Here is a 12,579-nt window from a genome sequence, read left to right as displayed (position 1 = left end):
ATACCGTGAGATGTTGCCTAGTATCCCGTAAATACCTACACCGGTTGGCAAACTTTCGTCTTGAGAGAAACGTGGTGGGTTAATAGGGGATTGGAAAGATAGCAGAGACCGCGAGAGAAACAAAAAAGAACATAACCACACACCACACACACACACAGACACACGAGGTCGTTCCTCTCAGATTCTGTCGGAGAGGCAGGAAGCCTAGTAGTGCTTTTACGACCGTCTTCTGCGACGCGAAGTCTCAGCCATGGCGTAGTATCGTTTCCTGACAAACGCTGGTTGTCTAACTTGTCAAGAACATTAGGAAGAGGTTTCCTCTGTGTGGTATACTCCGGGCTGTCAAACAGAACACGTGGAATTGTTTCTTCGTCGCCGCGCTGCTCAGAGGCGGTGGTGTGGGCCATCCCTATGAGGAACGCAAACGCATGGGTAAACACATCGCGCAACCATAATTTACAGAGAACGGTAGCGTCACCTCAGCTGAGTCTTGATGGAAGTCGAAGGCTTGACGTTGGATCAAGGAAGTTTAGTCGTGCATGCGTGAAATGCGGTTCATTACAATGTGACGTGGTGTATTCGCGAGCTAGGATGCGGAGCTTCCGAGGAGCGTCTGTCCTAGAAAGAGGTATAGATAGATCGCGGCCTTCTGTAGAGGCTGAACGGATAGCTTGATGGCCCGTTCATTGTTGATAACCCCACAGTGACTTGGTAGCAATTGAAATATAATGTGGTGTCCTTTTAGGTTACGTGGTTTAACATCTCTACAGTCATGAAAGCCAACTGCTCATGCGGACCGCGGCGTAAATTTCACAATAACAACTACAGTGACGGCTTGGAGTTGCAGAAAATCGTCCACCTTTTTGTCATTTGGTCTAGCGTTGTCCAATGGTACCTGTTGTTTGAAAGCTGTTGACAGGCACAGACTAATGTCGGCTAATTGCTGGCCTTTTGCCAGCAAAGGTTCGCTATCGTCGTGACCAACTGCTGCTTCGAGTTGCCTAGTCAATACTAATTCTTCGTAGCGGCGGCTGACTGGTTGATAATGTGGGCAAGCGCTGTATATTGTTAGCTGTCAGCTAGCGTCGGCAGCTGCTTCCGTATTTCTACTGGTGTTCAGTATCACTGGCTAATGCTCACTGAATAGCCACTAGTGTATAGCGACTGCTGGCTAGTACCGGCTAATATTGGCTAGTGGGGGCTCAGTATTGGCTAATGTTGTCTCGCTATCGGCCAGTGCTGGCAAGTACCTGCTGTTTACGCTACTTGCGGATATATTTCGCTAGCACTGACTAATTATAAGCTGGTTTTGTTTAGCGTGGGCTAACTTAGCACTGGATAGCGCTGGCTAACGGAGAGTAAGTGTTGGCAAGTGCTGGCCGACGTTTCCCAGCGCTGTAAATTCTTTTAACTCTCGTATTTTGTTGGCTGAGGTTGGGTAGCGATTGCTAATGTTGCCTAATTGAAGCTAGTTTTGGCTAGCATGGCTAATGTTCTGCAACATTCATGTATTGGTGACTACTGTTGGCTATCACTGGCTAGTGTTTGCAACCTGATAGCTAGTGCTAGCTACTGTTCCCTAGAGTGGCGAGTGGCGTTACACAACAGTCGTCCACTGTTGTGTAACGATCATTCTCGAACACCAAGCCACTTTTGTCTTTCTACACAAAGGCAAGGACACACCGCGCTGAATAGTCAAAGCAAAGCTTCGCGCTCCGGTATCACCATGGATTCGTACCAAGTTGCCTAGTTTTCTGTTATCTTAAAATTTGCCTCGTAAAAATATTTTGAAACAGCGTATGGCTGCTTTATTATTAAGCTCTTGCCGTTGTAGGAATGGATCATAGCAAAGCTCACTGTCCAAGAGGGATATTAATGCGAAAAACGATTTCACTTCGGATTAGACGTTGCTAAAAATGTGTTGCAGCTCCAGGACAATACATTACGAGCACATTTAACAAGAGAGCTTATTTGCAGTGAATGGAATGACTTATTTAGCTCATTTGTAGAGAATGGAATGAGAGCTTATTTGTAGGGAATGGAATGAGAGCTTTTTGTAGAGAATGGAACACACATATTAACTGCTTTAAAGAGGTTCTTTAACGCGAAAGTGTTTTACGCCGGTGTGCACGAACACTTCAGTGACGCATTTCCGTCATAGATATGACGTTCATAAAATGGACGCCAAAGAATTAGAAAGAAAAAAAAAACTGCAAGAAAGAGTTATCCCGTCCGGAATCGAACCTACGACCTCTTCGTCCGCGACCATAAGCGCCCGGCGCTCTACCGGCTAAGATAACGAGGCAGATGCACGACACTCCACAAATGCGCCTCATATCTCTCATACATTCTCTCTCGCATGGTGCTCTCTGTTGGCGGGGTTAGACGGGGAGGGCGGTGCCGCCGTCTGTGAGCGGTGTAGTGAAGTAATGCGGCATGACACTTACTAGCGCCGATAGGGAACGATTCGGTGACGACACAGTTAAAGCATGACTTCCGAGACAGCGCGCTGGCGCGAAATCTCGAAAGCTATGGTTAAACCGTCTCGTTACCAACGAGAAACACTGGTCGCGCTAGCATCGGGGAGTCGCCCAGAAGCGGTTACGTTCATTTCCTTTCGCTTCGTGTTAGGGTGTGACGTCTCGTTGTCGGAGTGGTGCAGCTTCCACATGCACCTACGGTGCTTCGCCGCCCACTGCTTCGGGTGCGATAGCACCGACTAATAAAACTGCGGCACTAAAAGCTGCAAAAAGGCAACGATGTCGATGGCCGAATGTTTTGCCTTGGTGGAGCGAGACAGAGGCCAGCGGGACGTGGAACGCCTATGTGCGCTCGCGGCTCGGGCTAGGAACATCTACCTCCCGTGTGGCTGAAGCGCAGTGTGGTAGTGTATGCATGAACACAGTCGTACGTTACCCTATTACTCGTGAGCGCACATTGTGCCGTTTGCCTCCTTAATTGAAGACGCTTTGAATAAGTGCATATCGAGTACCATTGTTTATTATGCGTTCGTTGATGTCATCTTTGCGTGGGATTGACGATACGCTGTGTCCAGGTACATGTTAAAAAAATGCCCATCGTATCCATGAAGTGAATGATCTTAGAAGAGTTTGCTCGGAGATAATCGGGTAAACCCTGACCTGAATGCTCTGTACAATTCCTCTACTATCATATAAAGACGTAACACGCTGTTATAGCAGCGATTGTGGAAACGTTGTTGTCGAACCACAAGCGGTCGCAGACCTCGCAGCTGTGGCCGAACGCGTGGTCGAGGAAATCGCGCTTGAAGCGCTCGTCGGCGCCTCCAACATCAGATAGCGAGTGCTTTCGGCGCTAGGCCGCTGCATCCCGCGCCCGAACCACTTCGAGGTTCTCTTGACGCCGCTTCCGCGCTGCTTCGGCTTCGCTGGCTTGTGTATCGGGATTCGCACGACGCTGACGTCTCTCTGCGGCCTTGCGAGCTCTCACCGCAGGGTCTTGGCGGCGAGCCCACGCTGCTGCTGCCTTGCGAGCCCTCCGCTCCGCCGCCTTGTCCTCTTCGTTCATGTTTTTAGTATTGAAGCGCACTGACTGACGGCTGTCAGAAGAGAGAGAGGAAGCGCGTAGTTGTGGCCCTCTAGCGGTCTCCTGTCAAGCTAGGGCACGGGCCGGAGTGGAGCGAGCGCCGCATCCTACAGTTGGTTATGCTATATGCGGTTTTTCCTGCGTTAATATCATCATCAAAGTGCTCGAAGAACAAGAGGAAGAAGACTTCTCTTTCGCGCGAGCGTGCCCATGCTACAGTTGGCTATGCTATATATGGTTTTTCCTGCGTCACGCCCACTGGCGACAACTAGGAGGACAAGTGTCCATCACTTACGATACCCGAAGCTTTCAATTACAGTGACGCCACAGGTTTTGAAGTCGGCATAGAGGAAGCGAGCTTCTTCTCGAGTGCTGGGGTCTGGATGGTAAGAAACATAAGAATGTTCAAATACAAAAATTATTCTTGGTTTTTAGGTTCATTGTGCAGGTTTCTACATTTTACTCAGACCAGGAAATGCATGCAGTACGCACTTGACTCGCTGCCTTAAAGATGCTACACATGATTCAAGTCTGGTTCTGCTACTGCTACTACTACTACTACTACTACTACTACTACTACTACTACTAATAATAATAATAATAATAATAATAATAATAATAATAATAATAATAATAATAATAATATTAAAGCATCTTGAACTACGTAGCGCAAGGCTGGGTCGCAATAGAGCTGGTGGTCACCTAGCTGGCCCTGGCTTGACTAGGTTTTTACCCTCTCACCTCTCTCTTTCCCATTTCCTTGCTATACTATACTGTAAATAGCTACGCCAGTTCTCTTTTTCTCCATCTTGTTTTTGTGTCTCTTTTTATTTATTTTTTCTCTATGTGTGCTTCTGTCTTTCTCTTTCCCTTTTTCTTCCCTTTCATTTTCTCTATTCTTCATTTTCTTTCCATGTATATTCCTCCCTCTCTGTGTACTCGTTCTTCCCTCCTCTTTACGAATCTACTCACCCCTCACCTCTACCCTACTCAACCTCCGCTTTGTAATGCTATACTGCAATAGGCTGCTGTATGCATTGCTGCATGCCTTGATAGCCGATTGGCTACGACGCTCGATTTCGCATCGTGGGTGCGCGTGTACGAATCTCGGCACGTCAATAATTTCTCTCTTTCCCTTTTTTTCTATGAGTATAATTTTCCATTTAGGGCTCGCGGCACATCTCTAGCATAACAGCACTACTGTAATGATAATATTTACAATAATTTCTGGGCTTTTACGTTCCAAACCCCGGATGTGAATATGAGGTACGCCGTACTGAAAATTTCTACCTTACGGCGCTCTTTACCACGCCCTGGCATTACGCCTTTATCTCTTTCGCCCCCATGGATATGCGACCTTCATGGCCGGCATCCAACACGTGACACTCTGGTTGATTCAATGCACATCAGTTAGCTTATTAAGTTTACATAACGCATAATGTCGACGTCTTTCAATGAGAAGTTGCGTTCCCAGACGTTCTATTTCAAGAGATGGGAGCCGCCGATATGCGTGTTTAGGAAGCAGCTAAAAGTTGGCTGCATGTATATTCGGGTCAGCCAGATGTAGCTGCTCTTTATTTGTTGCCGTATAATTGAATCATGAAGCAGTAGGCATATTGGATATATAAGAAAGACACTCTTCTATGTTGCACTTGAAGTGACCTTGGAACGAACCCGCCTTGACTCAATAATTTTTACCTTTCTCGCTTACCTATAGAGCAACTCCTTTAAAGAGAGCGCGAACATTCACATTCCGCATCATCGCACAGATTTTAAAAATCCTGTTGCCTTCGCTAGAATTTAGTGCCGCTTTGTGAATAGAGAACAGCGTCATTTCTCAAGCATGCCTCAAGCAGTAAGGTCCAAGACGCAATACAGTGCCCGAAAAAAGTAGCGCCCGATATACCTGAGTCGACAGTTGTGAAAAAACTTGCAGGAGCGTCGCCGGAAGTGTATTGCACCGACGCATGTTTCCTGGGGACAAGAAAAGAGTATTCGTTACCTATTTTAGTAGTAATCATAATTTTCAAAACGAAGTATTTGTTAACGAAGCACACGTACTTCTTTGACCTATCTATCTATCTATCTATCTATCTATCTATCTATCTATCTATCTATCTATCTATCTATCTATCTATCTATCTATCTATCTATCTATCTGTCTGTCTGTCTGTCTGTCTGTCTGTCTGTCTGTATGTCTGTCTATCTATCTATCTATCTATCTATCTATCTATCTATCTATCTATCTATCTATCTATCTATCTATCTATCTATCTATCTATCTATCTATCTATCTATCTATCTATCTATCTGTCTGTCTGTCTGTCTGTCTGTCTGTCTGTCTGTCTGTCTGTCTATCTATCTATCTATCTATCTATCTATCTATCTATCTATCTATCTATCTATCTATCTATCTATCTATCTATCTATCTATCTATCTATCTATCTATCTATCTATCTATCTATCTATCTATCTATCTATCTATCTGTCTGTCTGTCTGTCTGTCTGTCTGTCTGTCTGTCTGTCTGTCTGTCTGTCTATCTATCTATCTATCTATCTATCTATCTATCTATCTATCTATCTATCTATCTATCTATCTATCTATCTATCTATCTATCTATCTATCTATCTATCTATCTATCTATCTATCTATCTATCTATCTATCTATCTATCTATCTATATATCTATCTATCTATCTATCTATCTAACTGCGAAAATATGCATGCAAAGAGATGAGTGTATGAGAAACATGAATGACAGGCGATAACATGAGTAACACCGCATGCCTCTCATGAACCGACACATACTCCGCCGCGCCACACGCGATGAAATGTTAGCCTTCACATTCTATAACAATCCAGCAAAACAGCTAAATAAAACACTGGAAATATTGCAAGAACAAGTTTACATTGGTTAAAAAGGAGTTATACATACCGTTTATTTAGTTGGCGATGTTAACATAGATGTCACAAAAACAGGCAAAACGTATACAAACGTGCACCAACGACCATAGGCAACCAACCACGCGGTAGAGGTCGCAAATAAGTGTATTACATCAGCAGTTCAGGCGATGGTTGTCTAACGTCAATTATAGTTGCAGTCATGCCTATCATCTCTTAAGACAGTGTTATTCTGGTTGAAGTAACTTTTATACGGTGGGTTCTAAATGAGTCACTTGTTTTGTCTTTCTTTTGTCAGTAAATACCATTACCTCTGGTTTTCTTTGTATCTGCCGTCTCTAAATAACCGTCTCTAAATGTCAAGACATGAAAAAGCTTTCAACGTCAGTTCTCTCCAGAGCCAACGTTTCAGCAAATGTTCTTGTCTTCTTCAAGACAGCCATTGCCTTGAAAAAGAAAAGACCACGTGTCGAGCTCTTTCAGCTCTTAAAGATTCCATCCCTCTGAACTTTTGCCTTTTTCGTCTCCGAGTTTGTTGCTGAGTTACACGCGGTATACACTAATCCTATTGATAATACTAGTAACGAAATTTACTGAAACAGTGGATATTGTATATGCATTCACACGTCCACGCCGCCTCAACCGTTGTGCCATGCTGTTATGGTTGTGGCACGCCCGCGCTTGTGGAGAAAACTAGGTGATCTACCGACACCCGCTACACTGGTCAAGTAGCTATGGGGCTTGGCTGCTGACCCGAAGGTCGCGGGATCGAATCCTGACCACGGTGGCTGCGTTTCGGTGACGACAAATCGCTAGAGGCCCGTGAGCTTAGATTTGGGCGCTTGATCGATAAACCCAGGTGGTCGAAATTCTCGGAACCCTCCACTACGGCGTCTCTTGTAATTCTACCGCGGTTTTGGGACGTAAAACCCCAACAGTTATTACTTGGTGCTGCACAATTGGTTTGATTCAAGGAGCAGCGCTGTCATGAACAAGAAATTTGTGGGGACCCACCATAAGCTCCACTTAGCTAAACCGCAGTGTGGACGGGTTAGAGTTCCGCCTTCGGGTGTGGAGACGTACGGCGCGCCGGTACAGCGCAAATTTATTGGCATTTTTTAACAGGTGATTTCTCCACGCGTTGTTAAAGCACAAGATTTAAATATGCGAACATTTGCTTATTTACCCACATCCGTTTTCAGCTTTGTTTTCACATATGTGCGGTTGGAATAGTGGGAGTGGTACACACCGCGACAGAAGTTCACAGGCCATGGGCGCCAATATAAATGTGTTATTATTCTTTGAATGCACGAAGTTTTTAAATTAATAGCTACGCAGAATGCAAAGAAAAGTTACAGTTGCGCCGCAACGGCGAAGCAATGCATGCGATAGCAATCAATTGGAATGTAACGCGAAGAACGGAAAGCAGCTCTAAATTGCCAGCGCGTCGCTCGAGCCCAAAGGACGCACAAAAAGAACGCACACGGGACGAGCGCGAACTATCATACGTCACAGCTCGACCCTTGAAGCGCACTTGCTCAAACGTAAAGCCGGGCGCACGAAACGAACGAACAGGTACACACAGGACGAGCGCGAACTGTCATAGATGTTACTTATTTCTGTTTGAACAGCGGGCTCCTTTCGCAAACGCGGCCGCTGCGAAGTGACCTTCGTACGCTCTGTGGGTTCAGCGCGGACATCGCGGGGAAAGCACAAGACATACCACCGCCCGCTCCACCCCCCCCTCGGGCCACCCCCTTCATTCCTCGAGATAACCGCACGAAGGAGACAACGCCCTACAGGGCGAAGACCAACGGCGTTCGTAGGAGCAGGGCGATGATCTTTAGAACGCGCAACGCGCGCACATCGCGCCATCTATGCGGCGAATAAGAAAGCATGCTGAAGGAAATGGTGTATATAAATAGCTCGCCGTTAGCAGCTTGAAAGACGGTACTGTTGCTGGCGTAACGTCTAACACCACTCGCTGGAAAGCGAGAGGTCGCCCATTCGATTCCGCGTGGCGGAACGTTTTTCTGAATACTTTTTTTTCTTGTGGCTTTTATATATAAATATATACACATATACATATACGGTGAATGACGGCGGCCGGCGACGGCAAAAATCAGCCGAGCCTGTCCATATAATTGCTATCGCAATCAAAAACTGCAGCAACTTTTTGGAGCATATGTTCTAAGAAAAGTAGGGTTTTTTCTTTTTTTCTTTTTGCAAGTCTCCTGTCTCGTACACCAAATTTTGTTTCTGGGTGCAAGCATAACATTGTTCTGTGAGCAGGACGTCTATCTAACTAGATCATAGGAGCATGTAGAGCCGCTATATGAGAATATAGAAAGTAAGAAACTTAATAAATTGAAGGCAGTTGTACTTCAGTATATAAAAACGATGACAAAAATGTTCGCTTCTAACTGGAGCCTTAGCAGTAGAATATTGCCACGTGTCTTTATTCCTTTATTTTTTGCTTGATCGGGTTTCACATACAAAAACTTCTACTCACGCTGGTCACAGGCCACACCTCAATTTTTAGAAACTTCACGATTGCTTCAGACTGTTCCATAATGATTACGAGCAGGACACGAGCAACTGAGTTTACTGTAGATATAGCGCGAGAACCAGGGATAGCACTGCAAGGTTCGATAATGCATTTTAAAAGCCAGTAACATTTCACAGATCAGCAGATTATCGAGAGCCGACGACTGGGATTGCCGCTCTTAGTGTGGCGCGTGTGTTGCTTGCACTTTCAATTTTTCACTTCCGGGGCCCAATGAAGTGTTTCGTCTTTAAAAGCCTGACTTCATACTTTTTCACCGTCACGTCCATGTGACAATATTATGAATACAGCAAAGAGTGACCATTGTGGCGAACGCGGAACACGATGGCCCAAAAACATCGTCAACCCACGTTGTACGAAGTTCGTCTAAAGAAATTCTATGTGGTTCAAGATTTCGATCGATCGAAAAACTCACCTAGGTTTGTCTTCGCCTGCATTGAGCGACCAATCGTAGGTAGCGGATGGGGTCTCCGTGTCGTATTCTGTGCGGATAGTCCTTAAACACTTAAACATAGGATTACGGTTTACGTCTTTGACTGCTACGACGTCGGAAAACTGTGAGAACAGCTGCAAATAAAAAAGTAACACAGCCATGCCAAATCATGCGACGTGAGGGGCTGCCCAAATCAGTAACTTTTTTTTCGTTTCACTCTTCACCGCCCCCTGCTGCCGCAAGCGTTGCAGGATCCTTTCGCCGAAAGACCGGCTTTCGTCAACTGCCTGTACCAAATAGAACTTAAAAGAAATGATAACTGTTGACCGAATGTTCTCCAGACCACTGTCATGACGATGCATTTTGTGTCACAGAGAGGTCCGGTATTTTACAAAATTTTCTAGTGACTGGTGTAGTTCGAAATCCTGCGCCAAAAAGCATCTCCACCACTGTGAAAGCTGAGGAAGTGCGTAGCACGGGCCACCCAGAGATTCCCTTTCCGAGAGCTCCCACTGTTCCGTTCACTCAACCGTCGATGACGTCAATGCTTCAGGTAAGCATGTGCGGTTCCTGTGGCGCGAGTAGAATATTGGTAAAGATATTCGCAAACTCGGTTGGCGACATGCGCGTTACTTTATGCTGCGCTTTATCGACTTCCTTCTTGTTACGGTAGTTCAGATACGTGTCGTCTGCAACGAGTTCCTCAGGTTGTTTCCCTCTGGAGATGTAAAGACGAAGGTGCCGCAGAAGCCCCAGTGAGAAAATCAATCGTCAGTCAGCCGAACGTTTCCAAAGCGTTTTTAGCAATTTTATGGTAATTATTGCGAATACTTCTGGGTTATTTCTGTCTCTAATTTATATCTTGCTCGTTTCTTTTAACCCCGTTTTGAGCAATGCTAACCTTGTTTTACGCCTGTATTGACCACTTGTGTTTGGGCGCGGTCACGCCACGTGAGATCTACGGATGGACGACAAGCCGGTCCCCTAAAGTCCTACGCACTTAAAAATGCCGCCACATCTTACCTTTCGTTTCTAGCTGTTTCAAATCAATTGTATTCTCGTGCAGTTAGCTTAGCTTCCACAATGTGATTGCCTGCATTGAAATACTTGGTGTCGAAGCGCCCCCACTTGATTTTCAAGACGATTCGACCAATTTCATCAAATAGGCCATCTGGAATGCTCGCGAAGTGCCCGTATTTTAGAGCGATAGCTCCATTTCTGTTCCGACAAGCCAGGCCAGCCGCAGTGCACGTGCCAGCCCTGCATGCGCACGAGCTCCGACCGAGGGGCCAGCCCGCGTGACGGAGGAAAAAGCGAGGTTGGAGGCCAGTGGCTCGTGATATCGACAGACTCCGCATTCGCTCTCTTTCGTCCTCCTGCGCTCTATCTGTTATGCCGACGACGACAGTCTACAACGGCGGCGCCGCTCAACGCAGGAACGGGCCTCGAATGGAAGGGAAGGAATCAGTTGCAGGCCACATAAACTCGTCGGGTCCTGGTCACGAACTACAGCTGCTACCTGCTGACTTCACGGGCTTGGCTCCATTTCACTGGTTGCTCCCGTAGCCGGCGCCGGTTCGTTGTTCTTCGACCCGGGCGCATGCCAGACTCAGGCCTAGGTTGGCTGTCCGCGACTTGTTCGTACCGCGCCTACCCTGCCGCCCACTCCTGTGTATACAAGCCCGACTCCTGTCTACCGTCAGCGTGTTGGGCGGCACAGCGCCTCATCGACCCATAGACAGACATCGACCGCCACACGGTTAACCGTCACAAACGTTACGTAACACAGTGAGAGACAAGCTAATTCAGTTAACTTCGGGAATTCAAACACGCATGTCGAGTTTGCAGTCATTGCATGTTTTCGCTGAGCGCACTTAACACAATAACTTCTGCACAATTCTTTGTTTCATGAAAGAACTGTCACTCAAGCTGCAAATGACGTCGTTCCTCTCGGCAACAAGCATTTAAATGGCCGTGGTTACACCAACCTTCAATCAAACCCATCAAGTGTCTCATTCACCAGCTTAACCTGACGACATACCATTCCCATTCGATTACTTCCCATATCTCTACCAAATGCAGCAGCTTACCCCCGTGCTCATGATAGTCCACTTACACCTACGTGCGTCTGTTTCCTAAAGCGCAACTGTACTCAGTCGAGGGCGTGTGGCTTCTTAGCGTATGTGCTCGAGACTGATGACTTGACACCTACGGCCCCCTGTTGTTAAGATGACCACCCCGCAGTGTGCGTTAACTGCCCGTCCGCTGCTTTTACAGCAGCATTAGTCCCATTTTGTGCCTATTCTTATTACGAACTACATTATTTACAATATGCTCGGGGAGACGAGGCTTCAGGCAAATGTTCCAGATGAATTTGCAAACTGAATTCGAAACAACGAATTGGCTAATTCACAGCCGCAGCATCACATCCATCACGGCTATATGCATCGATTCGTGCCGTACTGCAAATCTTTCGTGCATAGTACTTGCGGGAAATTTCTTGTGTACAGTGGGGCAGAACCTTTAACGCACATTATGTTACTTCCGCTCGGTCTAAAAAAGCTACTGAAGCGCAGTACCCCGTTTGAAAACACTGTTATCTTGCTCACCATGAAAGCGTCAGGAACTTCCCATTGAGGTGGATTTTCACTGGCAACTGTACCTACAGCAAACAAAATAAGGCACAGTCCGAGGACAACCGACGCTAGAAGGCTTCCTTTAGCCATTGAATCTGCACGAAACTCTTTACTCGTGAAGTAGCGCACGCCGTTCTTCTCGACAGGTATATATGTACCTAGGGGAAAGGTATGCGTACAGGCCTCAAAAAAAGGTCTCATTATCACAGTCCTATTTTTTGGTCAGCGTGTTTTTCAGCCAGTGTACATTGAATGCGTCGTGAATGACAGGGGGGGGGCTTTGTTATCGAATTTTACAACAGCTGCTATAAAAATAATTTCAGTGCAGTTTAGATTTCTTGCTGTGAAGATTTTATGACATGGTGGGCATATCAAGACACGAAGATTGGAATAGACGGCTGCTAGAATTCCCTGCCATGTTACATTTGTGATGCCGCGGCCAATCACTTCAACTGAGAAATAAGTATCGTGCAGCAAC

The 12,579-nt window shown here is 46.2% G+C and overlaps 1 protein-coding gene across 1 annotated transcript in view; it reads right to left on the bottom strand.

Moving 5' to 3' along the window:
* Positions 1-12,219, bottom strand: part of LOC119395835 (uncharacterized) — an 88,730-nt gene extending 76,511 nt beyond the window's left edge. Inside the window, exons 1-4 of the mRNA XM_037662845.2 lie at positions 12,075-12,219; positions 9,448-9,599; positions 5,471-5,538; positions 3,860-3,943 (exon numbers count right to left, since the gene is read on the bottom strand). Of these exons, the coding sequence (XP_037518773.1) occupies positions 3,860-3,943; positions 5,471-5,538; positions 9,448-9,599; positions 12,075-12,191 (421 nt within the window). The 5' untranslated portion in view covers positions 12,192-12,219. The remainder of the gene's footprint in view (positions 1-3,859; positions 3,944-5,470; positions 5,539-9,447; positions 9,600-12,074) is intronic.
* Between the last annotated feature and the right edge of the window lie 360 nt (positions 12,220-12,579).

Source organism: Rhipicephalus sanguineus, chromosome 6, assembly GCF_013339695.2.
Source record: "Rhipicephalus sanguineus isolate Rsan-2018 chromosome 6, BIME_Rsan_1.4, whole genome shotgun sequence".
NCBI lineage: Eukaryota > Metazoa > Arthropoda > Arachnida > Ixodida > Ixodidae > Rhipicephalus > Rhipicephalus sanguineus.
The sequence above is the reverse complement of the archived record's forward strand: the minus strand, read 5'-3'. Positions and strand labels throughout refer to the sequence as shown.